The sequence below is a fragment of the Telmatherina bonti genome (genome assembly GCF_933228915.1).
Source record: "Telmatherina bonti genome assembly, chromosome: 3".
Taxonomy (NCBI): Eukaryota; Metazoa; Chordata; class Actinopteri; order Atheriniformes; family Telmatherinidae; genus Telmatherina; species Telmatherina bonti.
In genome coordinates, this window is record NC_136621.1 from 22657586 (window position 1) to 22680555 (window position 22970).

Sequence of the window (22970 nt, forward strand, 5' to 3'; positions counted from 1 at the left end):
GATCGCGTTTTTTTTTCTTCTCTCTCTCTCTTTCTCTCTCTCTGTCTCTCTCTCTCTCTCTCTCTCTCTCTCTCTCCATAGGGGTTGCGCTCTTTTGGATGCGGTGATCACCGTCCGAGGCGTGACATCGAAGGCGCGTTCACGTGGTCGCCACCGGCTCCCGTTTCGACAGAGGACGAGAGAAAAAGCATCAACACGAGCATACGACTTCTTCTGTCCAGACACCAAAGCCTCAACAGGGAATTTAGAGGTTAAATTTAACCCATTAAGGGAAAACAGGTGAGGTTGCTGGTCCAGGAGCCAGCTGGGACAAAGGTGCATCCAACTGTGCAGCGGTAGCAGTGGCAGGAGCGGACTCGGGGATTTTTCGTGTCGTTTGCCAGGTACTCCACACACCCTGTGGCTTTTGAACCAGCAGTGAGAGAAAAAAAAAGAGGGGCATCTGAGAGGCAGCGGTCCAGAGAGGAGCAGGATAATGGAGGGGATGCAGGCATACGGAGCCGGGAAAGCCGGAGGAGCCTTCGACCCTGTCACCTTTCTCCAGCAACCTCAGACCGTCCTTCGCATTGTGTCTTGGGTAAGCAAGAAATATAAAAAGCATGTTTGTTAGCTATGGCTGCTTTGGGATAAATAAATCCGATACGAACCTTTCACTTGAGTAGGCCTTCACTGGAAAGTATGGCTTTGACTTCACCTTCATTTTATTGGTCAATGTAGAGCCCATTGTATCACTAAGAGGACACAACACAAGAAAAACTCCAGTAGAAATTGCAAAGAGAATCCAGGAGGAATTTTACCCCTTTATTTAAGTTTAATTTCAGTTGCATTCATTTCATTAATGTTTAAATAATTTGCTGCTGTTCATTTGCAAAGAGTTTATGTATGTCTTGGTGTGCAGTTTTTGTGTCACAGCTATCACAGCACAAGTATTAGAAAATTTAAAGTTGATATTTTGAGAAGGAGACATCCAATTTCAAATACTTTTTTTTTTTTTCCTCATTTTTAATCTAAACGTGTCCTTTCCATGATACTATGGAGAAGTATTCATACAAATGAACAGCAACAGTTGGGCAGCTTTTAAAAGGCAGATAAATAGATGGCAACTATTCTCAAAAGTCAGAGAAAAACTTAAAGTGGTCATTACCTTCACAGATTTTTATCTATGCAAAGCTTAACAATGACTGGTGAAAAATTAAGATTTACTTTATTTATCCTCGTAGGGAAATAGAAATGCAGATTGATAAACAATGTTAGGTAAATCCAACAACAACAAAACAGACACAACCACAAAACACTGAAGCATTTTTTGGATGTTTGCCCAACAATAATTATGACAATAATATCAATATTTGTAACTGCACAGAGCAGCAAAAGTCTTTAGAGAGTACTAAGAGAGAGAGAACGAAGAGAGGGTATTTGGAAAGTCATTGTGTATGCTCTTTGCAGCAGAATTTCACACAGAATTATTTTATTTTAAGACTATCTGCAGGATCTTTAGCAGCCTTTTAAAGAACACAGAAAGGACGAAGAAAACTGTCAATAAATGTGAATATATAAGCTTTCCACTAATAGCATGCCACTTTAAATGAGGGACGTAGACGAGTACATACTTTATCCAATGGTTTCCTGATTTCAGGCACACACAGAATAAGTTTAAATATTTTTTGCATGGGTGGGGGGAGTAAACTAATGACATTATGTTGAGATATATATATATATATATATATAATTAAAGAAAAAAAAAATATATATAATAAAAATATATGGAGGAGAAAAAATATATGGAGGAGAAAAAAAAGATGTCATGGACAATGAATTAACTTGATGTGGCTTACAATTAAAGGTTGACACAATTCCCATTTCTTCCTTTGTGACTAAACCGTTGTGTACTTGATAAGAATTAAACTTTTGCATCACACATGGAATGTGATTTAAAGCAGTTTTTTTTTGCAAAAGTAGAGCGAAGCTTTGTGGCGTGTTAACCCCTTAGCTCTAAATAACATGTGAGGGCAAGTCATGCACTTATTCAGTGAACCATGAAATGATCACATGTGATTGCTCAGTCATGAGATGAGGTTTCTAGGTTGGAGAAAAGTACAAATACATATTGATAATGCTGATGGAGTGAAGCATTTTTTATTTTCTCTTAGACTGGCTTAGCAGACATAGTAGTTACATTTTATGTTGATGAAGTTGGTGCAGAGATAGTTGATGCCTAATACGAGTAATAAAGACTGGCATCTTTTCAAAAGAAATAAGGAAAGAAAACCATCTATGTGTGTGTAATCCATGGAATTTTCAGTAGCAGATTTATCCTCCATACATACAATCAGAAGTTATATTTTGCTTATGAACTTTGTCACATGCAGTAATGGCAGAACATTTGTCGTTTACATAACAGAGACTTTACCACTTCTTAATGGTCCAAACTCACATCCTACTGAAATGTGCCAACTTTAGCTCAGTAAATGGAAGAAGATGGAAAGGTAATAGGTTAAAAATGGTAAAAATAAAAAAAAATTGAGTGATATGGTGATTATACATGTGATGTCTGGTGTGTCATTCTTTTCAAGAAATTCACATTTTCAACATGTCATGGAGTCCAAGGTGGCAATTTCATGACTCTAAAAAGCTAGATGTTAAAATAGCAATTGTAATGTCTTTTTGATAAACAGATGATCATCAGATGTGCTGTTTTTTTGTTTATTTTTTTTGAGAGGGGAGGTGTTGACATTTGCTTTATATGCAATAATATGTTCTGCTGTTTGCAAATGTTTAAACATTGAAGGTTTGATGGAATATTTTACTCTACATCTTGCTTATATACTGGTGTGGATGTCTTCATGACTCGTTATCAAATGCCCTGCCCTAAGGTGTCACCAGGGCAGCAACATGTCTCCATAGTAACAACCACAGGCGGAGTAGCGATGTTTTGTGTGATGGTGTTAATACTCAGTCTGCAGCACAGTGTGTGGGGGAGGAAACTATCTGCACTTAAAACATTTGTGGACGAAGGACGTCGAGCAGAAATGAACGCTTGGAAAGAGAGAAGAGTTTATGAATGGTTGTCAAGGGCTCTGTGTCTCCCACTTCTTTTGACATATGTGGGCTGACTGTGGAGGTGATAATTAGTGTGTGTAGGTGTGTGTGTGATTCAGCTTCAGGGAGTCAGTCCTTCATGTATGCGATGAAGCATGGTGGAGGAGAGGAACAACGAACACTGTGACAGATGGAATAATAGCAACTTGTATGCAGTAATGGATTAAATGGAAAAAATAATATAAATAAATTATTGGATAAAATTGAATTCTAAATATTAATTTATTAAGAAAAAAAAAAAAAAACGACAACAAAAGAAAAAAACCCAATTCACCCTGTCTTGTAAAGTAGAAATGACATCTTTTGAATGTGGTTCTACATTGATCAAAGTTCTGAAGAGCATTACTTCTAAGAGTTGGAACATCCTCATTTTGCTTTGGGCAAAGTTTTTTAAATTGCGACCCTGCACAAAGATTTAGGTTACTGCCAGGGCAACAAATCATTACCCACATAAATGGCCTGTTTAGCTCAGCTTTGTGCCTTAAATGTTTTTTTTTTTTCTTCAGAAGTTGACAAGCCTAAGGCAGCCTTTTTGTCTGTCAGAGGGAGGAAAGTACAGATCAAAGTTTTTCACTTAACTGCACCAACACCTAAGCAAAGCTGATGCATGTTGTGTCTATGTACTGCATGTATGTTTGGTTTTAATCTCAAGCAGAGAAGGCAAATGTCCCATAACCTAATCTGCAATGGCTTTGTTTTTTGTTGATTGTTAATGGTAATTGGATTCCTAACGCAGTCATCAAATGCTGCTTTAACAATGCTAATAAACATTTCTTAATTCCACTTGTGTGGGTTGCTTATTGGACCAGGTCTAGTTTCCTATTTACAGTCCCAAAGCTTCATGTGTTACAATGCTTCCAAATCCCATAAACCAGGGATCCTCAATCCTGGTTCTCAATGACTTGTGTGTTTTAGATCTTTCACCTGACACTAATGAATGGCTAATGGCTAAAGCCTGTTACATACTCAGCGAGAGGCGAGAACTTTTTTCTTGTTCTCGAGGCTCCGAGAAGAAAAGAAAAAAAAGACACACCGGGCTGGCAGAACTTTTTTCTTGCGGGGCTGCGACAAGTATCATGTGATTGGTCGGACAGTTTAGGTAGGCGTCGTTAACACGGAGAAAGCATGGAGCAGAGTTGCTGCTTCCGTGTGTTGGCTGTTGCCAGCAAAACAGATTGTTTTGATAAAACAGCTGATCAAGGTGGTGAGAAAGTACGAACATTTTTTACATGTGGCATTAAAACACTCGGACCCAGCACAACCCGCCCTGCCGCGAATGAAGTTGCTCGTTAAATATGAAACTAGAGAAGCAGTCAGAGAGCGGAAACTTCCGCCAAGCACAATGTTAAAGAACCCTTTTAAAACATTCCTGGATCCAAACGGTGATCTGGATCACCACCAAAATTTAATCAGTTTTTCATTTTTACATTCGCAAAAACTAAAAATATTTATAAAAATCCATCCATAACCTTTTGAGTTATCTTGAGCAAAGACTCCGGTAAAAACACAACCTCCTCGGCGGAGGTAACAACCGGGTTTATTGCACATGAAAGCAGACATCGCCCCCCGCAGTGATCCCTGCTGCAGACGGGCTTCTCGTGGAGTATGTATGGACCTGCCGAACAAGACGTTTTTTCTTGTTCTTGCAGCCTCTAGAACAAGAACTCAGTTCTTGCTTCTCGTGGAGTATGTAACAAACTTAAGTTCTTGCCAAATTAGCCGGCATTAGCGGAGCCTCGCTAAGAAAATCTGCCTCTAATATAATCTTTTTAAATCAAGGCATGATACTGATCCGCTGCTAATTTACCTAATTAGTTGCATCACATTCCTCCATTACGCCGGCTTCATCCCACCGTCCAAAGACATGCATGTTAACTGATCACTCTAAATTCTCCTTAGGAAAGACTGTGAGCGTGAATGGTTGTTTGTCCCTCTCTGTTCGCCCTGTAATTTACTGGTGACTTGTCCACGGTGTATCCTAACTCTCACCTGATAATTGCAGGTTTAGGTTCCAGCATCCCCGCGACTCTTAACTGGACTAAGACGCATAGAAAAAGAATGAATAAATGAACCACTTTTTTTTTTCTACATCTGTTGCTACAAACAAATTTAAGATGACCTAATATTGATTCATTATCCTATACACTTAGTCCGATGAAGGGTCGCGGGGAAGCTGGAGCCTATCCTAGCAGTCTTCAGGCGAAAGGCTGGGTGCACCCTGGACAGCTCGCCAGTCCATTGCAGGGCCATACAGAGACAAACAACCACTCACACTCACTCCTACGGGCAATTTAGAGCAACCAATCAACCTAACACGTCTTTGGACGGTGGGAGGAAGCCGGAGCCCATGACCTAATATGTTTTATCATATGATAAAATGTCTCACTTTAAACCTTTTATATATTTTGTGTGTTCTGTTGTGCATAAAATAATGATGTTTCATTGCCAGTCATTGCTTACAAGTTCTATATTTTACACAATGGCTGACATTTTATTGAAACAGTGGTTGTAGTCGTGTTGTAACTAATCCTGCTTCTGGTTCACACTTTAACCTCAGATTAGCTCAAAGACGTGTTCCACTCAGCAGCAGAACTTCTGATTCAATACATATCATTCTCTGCCATGAGTGTCAAACATCTAAGAAGTCATGTTAAGCAAGGCACTGATCTGAGTGGAAGCCTGGTCAACAGCTGAAGAGAAACACCACCCTTCCATTATTTATCTATTTTTACATTGTCAGTGAGAGCTAATATGATAAATTCAGCTAAGATTAGTGTTTCAGAAGTGACAAGGTTTTTTTTTTTTTTATGAACAGCTGTTTATTGTAGCAGCACAAACTCGCATAATGCAATGCAGAACATTTTGTCAGCTGCATGTTAAGCAGGAGCGCGCACATACACAGTTTGTTAGCGCCAATGTGCCAGAATCCATGCATATTTAGAAGGTTATTTCTTAAACAGAAGTTGTGTGTAAATATTGTATTTAATGGTTTAATTTTCTTTTCATAGTCCTACAGGAGCATGGTTTCTACAGATTTCCTCACTGAGTAAGCAGAGCGAAACATAGCTGCAGAAAAGTTCTCTGCACAGTTTGAAGCATTTATGTCAGCTCAGTGTCAACAGCAACCTAAACTCTCCTCTGATTGGTCTTATTTCGGTGTTACAGCTTGATGTTATTGTGCTGTGTCATGAAACGTAACTATCTTCCATTGCTTTTTCTACAAAGTTGTGATCATGTCTGTTGTGTTTGTCATGTTGGTGAAATGCTGAAGTCTAGTGGAAAAGTTCTGTGTTTGCAAAAGGACTGCCAGGAAACCGATCTAAATCTAATCAAAATCTGAATGGCATTGCTCCACAGGAAGGTAGATGAACATTTTAACAGTAAAACTGAGCATTGCAGACAGAGTAGAGGTCTGAGCTGTGCGACACCGCCTGCTAAACCCACTGCAAACGTTTGCTGCATAGCTGTTAGGTTGTAGTGGATTGCAGAAGTGGTAAGTGATCACTTTTAGTTTTTAGTTCCTTCTGCTTTAAGTAGTCACTGGGTTTATTTTGCCACAGGCTGCAGAACTCTCACTTAAATTGTGTTAAATCATCAAACTACACACTCAGTCTCGCATGGTTGATGGATTTATACATCATGATGATTACATCACTTGTTGGTGCTAAATAAATCACTTACAATTCCTTTTGAAACATTAGTGATGCATTTCAGTCTGAATAGCAAGGCCACACCCAAAGTGTAGCTAGATAACTAAACAGGAAGAGGTCAAACAGTGTGAAGTGGAAATGTTAGAAAATCAGGTTGTTTTGTTATCAAGGACACACACAGCAGACTACTCAGGCTGATAACTGATGAACTCAATTAGTTAAAGACAGAATAAGGAGGATGTTATTCACAGATCGTTTATAATAAGTATATATAAATATATAAAATTATATATGTGTGTGTGTGCGTGTGTGTTTAGTAAAGATTTAAACATTTTAACAGATTTTTTCCAGCTCAGTAGATAAAGAATTTTCACTCATTTCCTACTCACTGAAATTCAGTGTTCAAAAGATTCTTCGTTGATATTTGATATTTTTTCAATGTCTGTGTCTGTGTAGGCCAGACTTCTAGAAAATGACCTTTAGTTTAGACTGATTCACATGTGAAGGCATTTTCCTAACAACAGCCTTACAATTAATTTGTGGCTAGATCATGACACCAGTCATTCAACAGAATACAGCTTTTAGTCCGACCTCCCAATAGAAAGAAAAAGAGGTAGAGGAGAACAGAAGAAGAAGCTTCCACTGGAGAGCATTGTGCGTGAGATGGAGTGTATTGGTGGAGTAGGAAGCAGATGTGTGGCTATGAGTGCTGCTGTGTCCTGGACTTGTGATTATGTCTGTTTGTCTCGTCATGTACCCTCCGGTTCTGCAGTGGTTCTCCTTGACTTGTACTTTGACAAGGCCTGCTGTCGCTCTCGCTTTCGCTCTCATTACACGAGTAGCTGCTGCCATGGTGACAGCAGGTATCCCCAGCCTAGGACAACACTGCAGCATTCAATAAGCTCGCAGGGTCACACACATACAGAAAATATCACATATTTCATCATATAATTCACTGCTGACTGCAGTGAATGGTGAATGGTCTTCTTTCCAGACTTATATTTAAAGTTACTGTCATTATTTATTTCATTTCCATCCATTGCTAACCACTAATGGCAGATAATAATAATTACAATAATGATAAAAAATAATGAGATTGATTATGATGATGATTGTCATCATAATCATATTAATAATCATAACACAAGTCACTGATTTTGTAGCGGATTATCAGACTTGTGTGTTGATATCTGTGAGTGTATTACGGTGCAGGCAGAATAAATTTTACCTGAAAAGTTCACCATATTTACATTACTGTCATTGCTGGGTCAGAAGAAAAGCACTGTAAAATGTTTGGCAAGTAAAGGTAGGGAATATATTTTAGGATTAACAGACACAGTGATGCATATTAATATGAACTTCATGCATTTCTTAGCTTCCACATCGGACAGGGAGTCATCAGTCAACTTCCAAAACAAACTTGCCAAAGCCAGCCGATTAACAATACCCCAGAGTTACCCAGCGACTGGCCAAATGAAATCAAAAAGCATGTGAGAAATCTCTAAGAGACATCGGAAGGAGCAGGTTCTTTGTCCTTTCTTCAACAGAATGAGTGTACTGCACACATCTTAAACACTTGGGAATAACTTAGTGTTGAATTGCTAAATATAAAACATGCAAGCGTCAAATATTCTATATGAAATCTATATTTAAGTGTTTTTTTTTTAATCCCCAAAATACTTTTGTTTCCAGTGTCTTGCACAAAACTGTTACTGTTCATCCAAAGCTTCTCTCCGATGTGGGACTGTTAAGGGACATTTAGCTAATAATTAGTTAAGCGTTATTTACATTGTGAAGCCTGAACAGATCATTACACTCCTGTTGGTTTTGAAACATTAAACGTTTTCATTAAACATTTAAACAATGGATAATTTCTTTGTTTTAATGTAAGCCTACAGACTTCCGATGCATGTTCTCGTGGCGAGATGGAAATTGTCCTTTGAGGATACAGAAAGCAGCAGCTGATTACCAAGTTCTCATTGTGGATGTGCTATATAAAAAAAGCCATAATCTAATTGCCCTTGTTTTCTGAACTCTGTGATGTGTAACTAAAAAACAGAATGCTGACAGTCTGGGATGCAGTGTTCTTGGCCTTTAAGTGAAAAAGTCCCATTTTTTTTCATTTCAGTGTAATGCACCTGAACCGGTCAGATGTCTACATCTGACCGGTTCTAATACAGGAATTAGTGAGGTAAAGTGTATGAACACCAGGTCCAGCTCGACTGTCTGTCTCTGGCATTGTATCTGAAAGGCCTTTCAGGCACCACAGCAGCCGCTTTAGATCATTCACATCCAGCCCGACTGATATGATTTGCACAATGGAAGAAAGTAGCAGAGATGGGTGTTGAGTGTTGCATGTAGAAACCACAAAATTTTCCAGAATTTCCAATTTCCAAAGCAAAAAGAAAAAAAAGAACAAATACAGCATTTAGGTGTCAAAAGAAGTTTAAGAAATGTAGTAAAGAAAAAAAAGTGGGATTCTGGATGAGGTGCATCCACACCCTTTCACAAGCACACATGCACACATATTTATATGCAGTTGTGGCATTCAGAACGGCATGCTTTATTTTTGCAAGTTGCGAGTGACCTACCAAGTGGTCATAAGATCATAAACCCACGTGGTTTTTTTTCCACAGTGCCTGCTTTCATCACCTCCAGAAACCTTGTGATCTGATCAGATGGCAGGAGAAACTTGTCTTTAAACACAGATACACATTCTCATACTCAGTCCTGCTCCATTTTATTTTGCTTTCTTGGCTGTAACCAAGTTATGAATATTGAGGTGTAGTGTATGAACCACCATTTTATTTGTTGCTCATTATTTTTGTGCATTTTTTATGAAGTGTTTGTGAGCACATATCTCAGACACACAACATAAAAGATTATTTGGACACTTTTCTATATACTGTGCAGTGCATCTCCTGTGCATGTGAAGGACTCCAGCCATCACAAATCCAACTGGATTTCTGCTTGCAGAGGCAGAAAAAAGCTCAGTAATTCAATCTGTCCCCATGCAATATGATAGCAAATATAATTGTGACCCTTGAGAGACTCTATGTTTTCAGTCTCTGCAAAGTAGGTCATGCCATGCCTTATTTCAAGTTAAAAAATGTTGGTGTTTGTGTCATTGGAGTATCCAGAGGAAAAGGGGGGTTAGGGAATCAGAAGCACATAAAGACGGTTAGTCTCTGGTGGTGAGGTTATTTCCCAGTAGAGTCTCTCAGGGGAGCCTCAGAAAAACTAAGTGTGTTACAGCTCTAAAAGCTAGTGGCCCTGAAGGTTTCACTGCTCCTCTAACTCCCTTCAGCATCCATATCAGAAACATGTATCCTTGCTTCCCCCCCCCCGTCGTCGACAGCAAGCAAATAGGCAGCAATGAGACGGTTGAGGGAGAGGTCACAAAAGCTATGATCAGGAAGTTAGCTGTGAATGAAGGAGTTTGTTTGAAGACACCTAATTTTCAAAGTAACTTCTTTGCCCTTGTCTGTATAATAAAAAGCCCTTGTAACAGTGTGGCAAACTCTGAACTGCAGTCATGAGATGACATGATGTCATTCAGAGCAGAAGATTACAAAAGTCTGGGTCTATTTAAAGTTGATCTTTTCTTTTGATGAATGGCCTTGTAGATGTTTCTCCCACCATCCTTTAGTTCCTGCTGATCACTTCGGGCTATTTCAAGGTCTTGTGATAAGATCTGAATCAGTTCCATTCATTGAAGAAAGAGCTGCAACACTGGATACAATCGGCAAGTTTAAAAACTAGCTGAGTGAAAGAAAGCAAAACGCCTGTGTGTTTAACAGTAGACTATGCATGTGCATTATGTGGTTACAGTGTTTGAACTGGGGCGGGGGCTTTTGACTTTATTTTTTCTGACCTGAATCTAGAGCCGGCCATCCGAAGCGATGGACAAACTGTACATGCATTTTGGCTGTACAAAGCTGAGAGCGTGTCAGAAGACGCTCATTCTTCTCAAGAATGCTTGTGGGCAAAGGCAAAGCCAGTAACGAGGGGAGATGGCAGAAGATGAGGGGGAGGGAGGGAGCTATGATGCAGCTGATCTAAAAATAGCACCGCCTCCATATCCTTTCTCCCCTGAACACTTTCCTCCGCAGTCCTTCCATTCTTTCATCCATCTCTTCATCATCTCTCTCTTTAATGAAAAAGGACCACAAGTAGATGAAGGAAGGGGTCTAGATATCACCATTTTTTCTCCACCCACCTCTTTGACAAGAAAAAGGAATGCACGAGGTGAGCCAGAGTGCCTGAAGTGGATGCAGGAGAGTGGAAAGAAACAGAAGGATTTTACATGCTCACCAACAAGCTGTTATAGCTTGTCATCAAGCTATTGACTAAAATGTATTTCCTCAATGTGTGCTGGAAGAAATCTGCTTGGTTACTCTATGGTGTGAGAATAAAGGATGACCTGATTTAAGAAAAAAAAATGAATTGGTATTACAGAGAGAGCCATTTTTGCTATTGCTGATTGGTCCCAATAGTTCCAAAGTTCAAGGTTCAAACAGCAAAACAGTCGGATCAGTGCAAGAGCCACAACAATAACTATTCAAAGCACAGTGGTAAATAAATAAAAACACAAAGTAGAGTTCCTACAGACAATGCCAGCAGGGACAAAGGAGTCCTTGTAACTGCTAGTCCTGCATTTTGGCAGGATGTACCTGCCAAAAGGCTTGGCAGGTAGTTTGACCTCAGTTTTGCTTCAGTGTGATACTTGTCAAGTGAACTCATTATTCACACAGGCTAAGAATTTTTTTTTTTATGGTTAATATAGAGTCCTGCTCAGAATTACAGTTCTGGATATACACTGATTAAAAAGAAATGAAAAAAAAAAACATGAACAATTTTTCTATTAACAAAATGTTTAAGTAGCAAAATAACAATAAGAAAATACTTTGATATTTTTAAATGAATAAAAAATTATTTTATGTCTTCAAAAGACAAGCTAGAAACTTTTGGACACTTGTACCTTAATTGAGGTGTTTAAGTAGAAGCAATCTAAAAGGATTTTTTGTTAAGATGCAAAGCGACAAGAGAAGCTTGTTTAAATTGTATGAATAACATAAGACATCTCAAGAGCTAGTAGTTCTTGGTTTGTTGCTTACTTTCAGCATGCACCACACAACTATGCACATTGAGGCAATTAGGACTACATGCATGAAGGCATAAAAAATCCTTTTAATAAAAAGAAAAAGGAAAGACAACACTTAAAGCTGGGGTACTTAAAGTGATTTCTTGTCTGGATAGTAGCATATACATTTTTTAATCATAAACAATAAGAAATATAGTTAGACCCCTTAGTTTACCGTTAATACGTAAAAACTCTAACTAATCAAAATGTTCGGACCGTAATGGAGTTGTTCATTTCTTATATTTTGTAAGTTTCTTGTCCTGGCTGTCCTCCTCCCCCTCCAGCAGCGCATACCCGATAGCAACACCCTGCATATAAATCGCGTGTTGAGAAAAAAATACAAAGTAGTGAAGAAAAAACTCGGAAGGCAAACATGGTTGAGAAAATGCAGGAAGGTTTTCCCCGACCTGGCTTGGTTTATTTGCCTCCTCCCGCTAAACAGTCTCAAACCCAGTGTCAAACAGAGTCCTGATTGGAGGGGGAGGAGCCAAGACAGGGGGTCACTTTCAAATCTTGATGTCTGTTAAAGACACTACAGAACTTTTACCATTTTCTCCATCACATGCATCACTGTCTTGCATCATACCTGACTTTTTAGCTCTCTCCAGCCAGCAAATGATGATCCCATGATGACTCTTGTTTTGTCACTTTCTCTTTTAATCTTCTTAAAAGAGAAAGTGGTTCTGCTGTTCTTGTTGGAGTGACCAACTCAACCACAACGTAGGATTTGTGGCAAATGCTGGTTGAAGAATGGGATGCCTTCCCGCAGCAGTGTTTGACCAAGCTGGTGACCAGTATGAGACCAGCATGGGAAGAAGGTACCAGGCTGCTGTGTCTGGAGTCCCCTGTTTATTCAATATTTACTTTTTTAAATGTCTCATTTCTTCAGAGTTCAATCATCGAGTTCAGTAAAAGACACCAAACTAGAGCCGACAGCAGAAGAAACTGTGTCTGAGTCCAGTCCATTGTGTATTCTCCTGCTGCACTGTTGCTTTACTACACAATTTACTACGCAAACACAAACAGCTGAGTAAACTGTCCTTCAACCCAAGGCTCACTTGTAGCTCTCTGCTTCTCTGTTTTACACTCTCCTCACAGATACAGACACACTTAATCCATGTCTCACCACAGCAAAGTTCACACACATCCTGCTGACAAACAGACTCTACTAGCCTCGATCTTCCCAGACAGAATAGGCTCCCCAGAGGCCTGTTTTGGAGGTCTGTCAGGAGGATGGAGTTGTCTGATCTGCTGTTATCACCTGAAGTACAAAGTAGACAGCGCTGCAGGGTGGGATACTGATGCTGCGGCTGGTTGCTATGTGTGGTCTTGTATTTATGATCTGGAGACGGGTGTTTCTGTGATTCTACTGTAGAGGAGAGGAAAAGAAGAGATGGGACTAGATGGTATTTTTGCAACCTGCCCTTGTTATTGACTCCATTTTGTAGCCCTTGGTGAGTCCTTCAGGGAAAATGGGGCATAAAAAGAGAAAGACAACTAAAATGAAAGCTAAAGAAGAAAGGATGAAAGGAGAGAATGCAGTGGAGAGGGGGGGTTAGATCATAATAACCTTGTCCGTTTTTATCCTCTACATTTTAGGACACAGAAACGGTCACTGCAGAAAATCAAATGTCAAAAGTTATTACTAATTTTCTAAGCAGAACCACTTTCTTAATTTTCTAAGGAGCAGAATTTTAGAAAATTTATCATCTTTTTAAAAAGGTTTTTGTTCAGTAATTCTATCAATAGTAGAAATATGTAAAGAGTTTTATATTTTTTTAATTAAATTTTGTTAAAACTTGATTTTACTAAATATTGTTTATAGTATGTTTTCTTTAGATTTTAATTAATTTAGTATTTAAATACAGTAAAAAAAAAAAAAAAAATTATAATGTGTTATTAGTGTAGCCGCTCCCAGTAATAAACAGCAAATTTATGGCGTTTATATCTGATTTAGTCTGCCTGAATCAACATCTTACTCAATAATTACACTTTTTTTTCTTAATCCTCCAGACCCAGCAGGTGGTATTTATATTTGACTGTGAATGACTGACACTTGATATCAGATTGTTTTCTCGCCTCACTTTTCATCATTAACCAAATATCTCATTTTATGTGCTTTTTAACAAATATATTTGCAAACCTTGATCAGTTTTTGTCACTGTTCACTGACGTTCTAATGACAAAAACTATTTGTAGATTAATTAAAAGCCAAAAAATGACTTTTTGACATTTAATGTTGAGATGTGTTCACTCTTTGGATTTAAGCAAATGTTCAGAGAACATAACACTGCTACATTCACTTCACATGTCTTTCATGTATTACGAGCAGACATGAGAAAAAGAAAAGAAGGCAAGCAGAATTGAAAGAAACGAAAGTAAACCGCAACTATTTTAAAATGCACATCGGGCTAAACAAGTGCAAGTCACATGATATCAGTATGAGCATGCAGGCTGTCTGAGATCTTTTTTAAATATTTTTATGAGCATTTGTAACTTGTCTGTTGGCAGCACAGTGTCACATATATCATTCACACTTCGCCCTGCTGATGAAATTGACTCTTTGGCTCACAGCTCTCTCAGAAAGTTTCCTGTACTCCAAGATTTTCATCTTTTCTCTCATATTCTAATTTCCAGCTCTTTTCCATCGTGATCTTTGGCTGCATTGCCAATGAAGGTTACATCAATCCGCCCAGCGAAGTACAGGAGTACTGCATCTTTAATCGCAACCAGAACGCCTGTAATTATGGTGTCTTCATGGGCTCCATGGCCTTCCTCTGCTGTGTAGCCTTTCTGGCTCTGGATGTTTACTTCCCTCAGATCAGCAGCGTCAAAGACCGAAAGAAGGCCGTGCTGGCTGATATTGGAGTGTCAGGTAAACCCACTCTCACACACCATGTTTCTTTTCATGACACTGACAATTCAAAACAGTGAATTATTTCTTTTTTGTTGTTGTTGTTGTTTGGTTTTTTAAGTTTCATACTTTCTATCCATATATGTATTTTTGTAAATGATTAATTTTAATTTTTAATATTAATTATTAATAATGTGATCATTTTAATAATATTTAATTATTGTATTGAATATAGATTATAATGTATATTATTACATATTTATTTATTAGCAGTCTAGCTTGCAGTAATCCATTACTAGACATTACTGGTACAATTACAGAAATAGATTTGGCTGTCTGACATTGTGATGGTTCCCTTGTGCTTTGAGATATCCTGGCTGTGTCTTGTGGTGTCTGGCACCGGGATATCGGCCGACCGATTGGGTGGCACCATGAGGCCTCCATGGGTGCTAGATCAGATTAGGCTGATTTAGCACTTTTGGCTCTTTGTCTGGATGCTGCAATTGTTCTTTAGAAGATAGCTTGGTCTGCTATAATGTTTATAGTTGCATTTTTTATTGCAAGAATCCATTCTAGGAGCTAGTCACGTCCACAACAGGAAAAAGGGGCTACACAGTACAGTATCTTGTGCGGTTTGCTTGCAGATTACTTTGGTTCCCATTATATCACAGCACTCCATCTGCGGAGACATGCTTAACTTCTATTGTAAAGCTATCCTTGCAGAACAGAAGACTAGATGTGAAATGGACAATAAGGAGACAGGTACTCCAATGGCACTAACAAGCCTCTGAACCGTTCTGCTTTGGTGTGTCTGACAGTGTCTTTCTCTCTTCTGCTGCACTACGACGGCAGCGAGCACAGTGACAAGATAGTCAAGCACTCAGTCTGTTAATGAGGTAGCACCTGTCACCGTAAAAAAAAAAAAAACTCTACCTTCCTGTTGCCATCACTCTCTCTCTCATTCAGCATATGCACATGGAAGGGTTTATGCTTTGGTAAAACAGAAGAACAGCTGGTTGTCTGATGGGACCTAGATGTTTCTAATTAAGCCTTATATATGTCCTCCCTCATCATCCACTTCTGTGTTGTCTCTCTGGTGCTGATTGCCACTGCTGGCTCGCTGAACAAAGGTGCATCTTTTGTTGTGGTTATTTGTAACGTGATGTTCAGTTAGTCAACTTTTGGTTCCTTAGATGATTTTTTTTTTTTTTTTTTTTTTTAGTTTTCTCATCTTCTAACAGACTTTTGGTAAATATAACTGAGCTTCGCTTGAATGCTTAACCCGTGTATTGTTTTGTTTAGGGAACTAATCACAACGAACAATAACTTCTCGATGTCTCATTTACCGTATCACTGCTACAACTATGCAGCACAGGCTTTTATGTGTAGGACATGAGCCAAAATTTAAAAACGTCTTTTCCCCGGCCCACCAGTAGCTCAGCAGCTCAGCATGAGATAGTATCTTTTATTTGCCCACTGACTAACTCTGTCACATTTCAGCTCTGGCTGTCTCATTATTCTTTTGTTGTACTCGGAAATGTTAAGTCCCCATTTCCAACCAGCTGTACTAATAACACACCGCGCTGGTTCTCAGTAGCTGTAGTCAGTGAGGGAAACAGCTTAACAAATGAATCTGTGTGGGGAGGGAAGCAAGCGTGCATGAGCTGCTCCTGCGAAGGGATTTGACTGACCACATGACAAAAGATCTCTAACGGTAAACTGTGAACTGTGAATTGCTTTGAAGTTAATGTGTTGGGATTAACTAAGATATTCAGATCTGGATTTGTAAAACTAATTTACAAACGGATGGTTTTAACCTTCACTCTTGTATGTATTTCTTTTAGGTGCCTCCTAGTGTTTTCATATGTGTGTCCCGCAACACACATTGCACATCAGGATAAAAGAAGCTGTACATTAAGGGATTTCTTGGAGTTTTGTCCTGTTAGGTGTTGACTCCAGCAGTCCAGCTGCTGTGTCATGCTGGAAACTCGGTTTGCAGTGCACCTCAGAGGAAACCAGCCACTCGTTTGTACTTCCTTCATAGTTGGAACTTCTGTGTTACTCTGATAATTCAGGATGCAGGCTGTGTGCTTTGCTGGGTTACTGGAACTAGTCTATGCCCTGAAGAGCTTTATTCTTGTCAAGTTTTAGATGTGATGACAATCACACCTGACAATTTATAATGTGGGACGGATGCTTCATGTGCCATTTAGACCCAAAGGCTGGGTTCTTGTGATCAGACCTAATTGATTTACTAGAAGTAAGACACTTTGTTGGTCCTCTGTCTGGCAACATTACAACCACCTCCAGGAATCACATGAGCTCATTCAGTCCCACTTCTTTCAGCTAAGAACTGTTTCCAGAATATAATCTCTACTTTCAGTCAGACTTCTGGAAACTTCTAATGTATACGATGATCTTCAGTGATTCTGCTGCCTGCATAATTGAGAAAAGCCTCTCCTTTCACCACATCAACACTGGCTTCCCATATTCAAAATTCCTTTTTTTTAATTTTATTTTTTTTTTTCCAAGGCGATTCACAATCTCGCCCCTACATATTTATCTGCGCTGCTCCACACTGCTATCCCTTCTCTCTCCCTCAGATCTTAAATAAACAATCGAGATTTGCACAAAGGTCGCCACTTTCAAATCTTGCTAGCTTCCCAACATTACCATACTCCAGCTTTAGCTGTGAATGACAGCAAAGCAAAAGGAATGCTGTAGTGAGGCTGCATCGACCGCTATCTAACTTATCTACTCAGCTTTTCCACTCCAGTTTCAGAAGGAACATTTAGATGACATTTATTGAATAGTTTAACCTCCCTAAACAGATTTATTTAATCTAAAAGGTTTCTGAAAACAAGAGAATAAAACTATCCATCCTTTTTTTTTTTTTTTTTTTTGTCCTCTTTTTTTTTTTTTTTTTTTGTGCAGCATTCTGGTCCTTCATGTGGTTTGTAGGTTTCTGTTTCCTGGCCAACCAGTGGCAGGTGACTAAGCAGGAAGACAACCCACTGAGGGAGGGAGGCGATGCTGCCCGAGCAGCCATCACCTTCTCCTTCTTCTCCATCTTCACCTGGGTAAGGATGTCTTATAACTCCCATTAGTCAACACAGTATGATCTAAGCCCTGCATGACGTTAGCACTTTGGATGTTGTACTTTGTGTGAACATTTAGCGTCTTTCACACTTAAACACATATTGCCAATAAACTCCTTAAAAAGTGAAAGGCTTGACCACTCCTAATTTCTTTTTAGTGTGCACATGGATGTCCGTTTGCATTTGAGTACATGTAATCTCATGAAGGTGTGGCTATTTTTTCAACAGGGTGCTCAGACCCTCTTCTCTATGGAGAAATTAAAGAATGTGTCATTTGAAGAGGAGTACACCAAACTGTTCCCCCCTCAGCCTCATCAACCTTTTGTTTGACTCTTCTGTCTTCTCCGCTTGCTGTCCTAACCTGCTGTAGCTGGTCACACACACTGATGTTCCCTCACACTGCCTGAACATGTTTAAGGGCACCTGATTACATCAGGTACTGCTGGAAGTGAGTGTAACTGTAATCTGTGAGTAAGAATGGCTGTTTTATTTTAGTTGTTGATTAATGAAAAACTGTAATAGTTTGTTTTCAAAAATCAGTGTGTCTGGCTTTAAAATAGTCTGCCTGTTTGCTTTTTTTTGTTTGAGAACCAAAGTCAAAACTCATGTACATGAGCCAAAAATAAAGAAAAGCACACAAACTGTTTTTAATTAACTATCAAACCATCTGGAGTTTTATTTTTCATCTGTTTCTTGTATTTCAGCAACATAGATTTTTATCATAATGTCATTTGGCAATTGAAGTATTCCATATTCCAGCCTCCTGGAGCTGTAGCACCAAGTTTGAAGCCCTCAAACAAGTTACAAGCAACAATGTTCACTCGCTTTCCACTTTTCTGTAGTGCTAAAACAATGAACGTGACTTTTTATTTTTCAAATATATTAATACATTTTTTTAATCTACAATGACTCTTTTTAAATTCGAGTGCACAGCTAATATGGTCATGTTTTTTTTGCTTTCTTTAAATTTCCTTTTTGCTAAACGTCTTACAAGAAAAGCCAGCTCGGGATTTTCCCGATATGACAAATGCTGGGAAATATCTTGTTGATTTAAAAGTTGTGTGTGAGCGTTACTGACATCTAGTGGTAAAGATGAGCATTGAAATCACTGCACTACAGGTAACTACTTAAACATTGTGTCCATGTGTACTGTCCTTTTCTATGTGCCTTTTAAGGCGTTACTCATCCCAAACGATGTGCAAGTACCCATAAAACAAAGCTTGTTTTGCAAATTTAAAGCTCAGCAGGTTCTCACTTCACACACTTTGTCCAATTCAGAGACATTGCAGTAAAAATGCGAACAGAGAAATGGAAGCTGCCACAACAGTTCTTTTAGGAGTGCGCTAAGATACCACAAAAAACGTGGTTTTTAATGTTACTGCACTTTTCCATGATTGACCTTTAATTTTGTAAAGTACTGTAACTTTTCAGGCTTTTGGTTGTAATTTTCAGATGAAGACAACAGATACTGAAGACTTTAGTCTAAGTGAATGAGATGCTTTTGACGTAGTTGGTTTTGTATATAAAAGTTTCTCCTCGTTACGCTCTATGCATGGCCATGCTTTCCTTTCTTTAACTGTTCCGTTAAGTTTAGCTGGTAGATGCGCTGTAATAAGACTCTTTGAGAGGCAATTTGTAATGGTGCAATTTCCTAGTTTACTTATTTCAAATGGCAATAACACTTCCATTTCATAGACTCTGGATATTTATGGCTACGCTGCTTCACACTGCAACTCGTTGGCTGTTTAGCACTGACACCGCTTGATTGTATTGTGATTATCCCACTTTGGACTAAAGAGATGTTGAGGTTGTGTTTCTCATTATGGAGCTGAACAGTGTACACAGCCTTTTGCACTGCTGCTTTGAGAAGCAACGCACTGTGAACAGCTAATGACTTATTCACACTAATAAGCTTCGTGAGCTTTCTGGCCAACTGATCGGTGCTTCCTTCTTTCTCTCTCTTGTTTCTCTTCTCCCAAACTCTGCTCTAACACGACTGCTTCAACAACCCCTACCCCTCTTTTCTTCCACCTTTCTGTCCATCTCTTTCTCCATTCCTCTGTCCTACATCTCTTAAGGCGGGCCAGTCTTTCTTGGCCTTCCAGAGGTACAAGCTAGGGGCCGATTCGGCCCTCTTCTCCCAGGACTACACTGACCCCAGCCAGGATGCAGCCGGAGCACCCTACTCATCCTTCGGCGGGGATGACATGGAGAGCCCAAACAGAGGAGGGGGGCAGGCCAACAGTGACGGGGCGTTTGACGGCAGTGGAGGCTACCAGCGTCAAGACTACTGACATGTTGATGGTTCAGATATATATCAGGGGTGATGCCGTTGCCTAGAGTTTTACATTCAAAATGCTGTTTGTGTTGTTTCTGTCACAACAAAAAGCACCACATTAAACTAACCCAGTCTATAGTGGCTACTGGGATCAGGTTTACCCACTATTGAGGGGTTGTTTTGACTGGTTTTAAGCTTTGTCCCAACACTAACAAACGACAAAAGTTTAGACTACACATGTTTATCGGGATTAGGAAGAAACACTTCCATGTAAGTTTTGAAACTGTTATGAGTTTGAGTATGAAAACTATTTGTAAGTTAAAAATCCTGGACCTTTCTCTAGTCTTTGAAAGTATCACTTGGGATGGTTCACAATCTCAGAGGCCTCTTCAGCTTAATACCATTCATGGGATCAAATTATCGGAGGAAAATGATTAATAGCCAGAGACAATGTCAGTTCGAAATTATTGGGAAATTCGGAAAATTCTTGCCAGCTTGAGGGGTTTGGAAAAGAGTTGCAATTCTTGCGACAGCTATGCTTTAATCTTCTGCGATCCGCCAGTGAGTAAAATAACTGCTGCCAGCGCTATCTGAGATACATACACACAGAACAAGCCACAGATTTATGGCATATCAATTTTCCAGCAGATAAGTTTCTGCTTACAAAACTCCCTTAGGGTGTTTTACAGGATATAAACACAGACAACTAACACCCTCAGCTGTTTAACAAGAGTGTGTTTGTGTGTATTGGAAACTCGGTGTTTGTTTTTTATTTTTTCCTAATGTGTGGATGTGTGACAGTGTTTTGTCCTTCTTTGAAGCTTTTTTCTTGTCTTCAATTGTTGCCTTAGTACTGACTGCCAAGAAAATACCAACAAACACATGACATACCGTCTGCCCAACACACACTGCAGTTCTCTCTCACAACCTCTGGTGTTGAAATTAAGCTGATTGAATTTTGTATTTGTTTTCGTGTTTGAGTACATGTAACCCCTGAACAGAACCAAGCTTATGACAGCATTATGGTGTGTTCCAGACAAACAAAAAACACACATGCTCGGAAGTTAAGTCCACAGAAAAAATCTTACCAGAAAGGATTTTTCTGCTTAATTTCAACAAACCTACAGACGAGGCAACCGTGAGCATCCTGAGTATTTATCAACATGCATCGCTCCACTTTCTTAAAGAATAAAATATACCTATATCTATATAAAAAAAATGTAAATCTATAATTCAGTAAATTAAAGTGTTTAAAAAAAAAAGTCTGCTTTATTTTAGGGCATTATGTTAGTTTTATTTATATATATATATATATATATATATATATATATATATATATATATATATATATATATATTTATATATATATATATATATATATATATATATATATATATATATATGAAAAGAAAGAAGTTCTATGGTCTGATGAGTGTTAATGTGCAAAGATATACAGTAAGGTGAGGCCATCAATACCTCCTCTTTTATGTTGCTTTCAGGGTAGGGAGATGTTTTTATTTTGGAATAACAGTATAAACTAGTAAAATAAAAATGAAAAAAGTGACCAAATTATTAAAGTATATATATACAGGCATATATACTTTATACTTCACATCTGTGTACTTGTATAACTGTGTAATGTTCCTTTGTGAAATCTGTTTTTAAAACTGAAAGGTAAGACTCAAAAAGAATGTGCACAAATGTCTGTTTTTGATGTTTTGATTTTAACCAATAAAAAAACCTATGAAAATATAAATTGAGGTTGTTTTTTTTTTCTTCAAATGACTTTGATTTGTTTTGTACAATAACGACAGTGAAAATAGAGCCCAAATGTAAACAAAGTAATTTAATCAAATAACCTTTTTTATAAAACTCAGGAAGCAGAAGCTTGTCATTGTGAAAGCCAGAACTGTTACATCTCCCTCTGCTGGCAAAAATGTACCTGCAAGTGAATATTTTCTGAAGTAGACTTTAGGGATAATTTAAGTGTGGTTTGGGTCCGTCATATTTTAGTCCTCATGATCACTAAATTTTAGAATAGTTTACTGATAAAGAATAGGTACCGTGACTATGCATGTGTGAGGTTGATTTAGATATATGTTTTCTCTCAGAAATTAATACATGCATGTAACTGGGGTTAAGCATCTGTATTCATGTTTATTATTTGCAAGAGGATGAGCCTGTTACACAAAGTATGCAGAAGTTGGTCGCCGATTCAACAATGACCAATAAAAATTCCTGCTTAAAAAAGTCTGCTGTCAACAACCAGCATCGCTGCTGAAGCACCTGAGTTGTTTCATAAGAGTGAAAAAAAAAACCATGTATGCCAATAGCCACACCACTAACAAAGGATAACTACTAACATACAAGCTTTGAACAGAAACATGAGGTTTCTGTCATAAATTAGATAGATAGATAGATGACAATGAAAGAGTGCTGTATATGATCAAAATCATGGCAGTTTGCCTTAATAGTATATCTAAGAATATCTAAAGCTCCTTCAGGGACTGTGTAATGATCTCTGATAAGCAGTAGAAATATTGTGGATAATAAAGAAATCGTTTGTAACTCCCCATGAAAATGAGTGACATCCCCTGAGATAATCAGGTATTGAAACGAAACAGACATTGCAAGATGTAGTTCATAAAGAATCCACAAGGTGGCGGTACTGTGATAGAAACGGGTACATCGCAGAGCCGGAGAGTATGTTTATTCTTTTTTTTTAGTAGTGCTTTTTAAATTAAATCACTTGATATTTATGTTTAATTCATGTATATACACCACTCATTAAACTATTTAGTTTAATTTTTTAAACGAAAGAAAGAAAATCCTCAACTTTGCTGTTGCC

General features: G+C 38.5%; 1 protein-coding gene across 3 annotated transcripts; it reads left to right on the forward strand.

The window, feature by feature from the left end:
* Positions 1-209: 209 nt before the first annotated feature.
* Positions 210-20558, forward strand: syngr1b (synaptogyrin 1b). 3 transcript variants are annotated; one of them, XM_079264649.1, is made up of 5 exons: positions 211-279; positions 384-577; positions 14530-14767; positions 17681-17826; positions 19923-20558. In XM_079264649.1, exons 2-5 carry the CDS (start codon positions 476-478, stop codon positions 20136-20138), a joined length of 702 nt encoding a protein of 233 aa, XP_079120775.1. In that variant the 5' UTR covers positions 211-279; positions 384-475; the 3' UTR covers positions 20139-20558. The 3 variants fall into 3 exon arrangements, with proteins under 3 accessions (XP_079120774.1, XP_079120776.1, XP_079120775.1); XM_079264648.1 differs by having other exon boundaries at positions 210-577; XM_079264650.1 differs by lacking the exon at positions 19923-20558 and adding an exon at positions 18073-18190 and having other exon boundaries at positions 210-577.
* The last annotated feature ends 2412 nt before the right edge of the window (positions 20559-22970 follow it).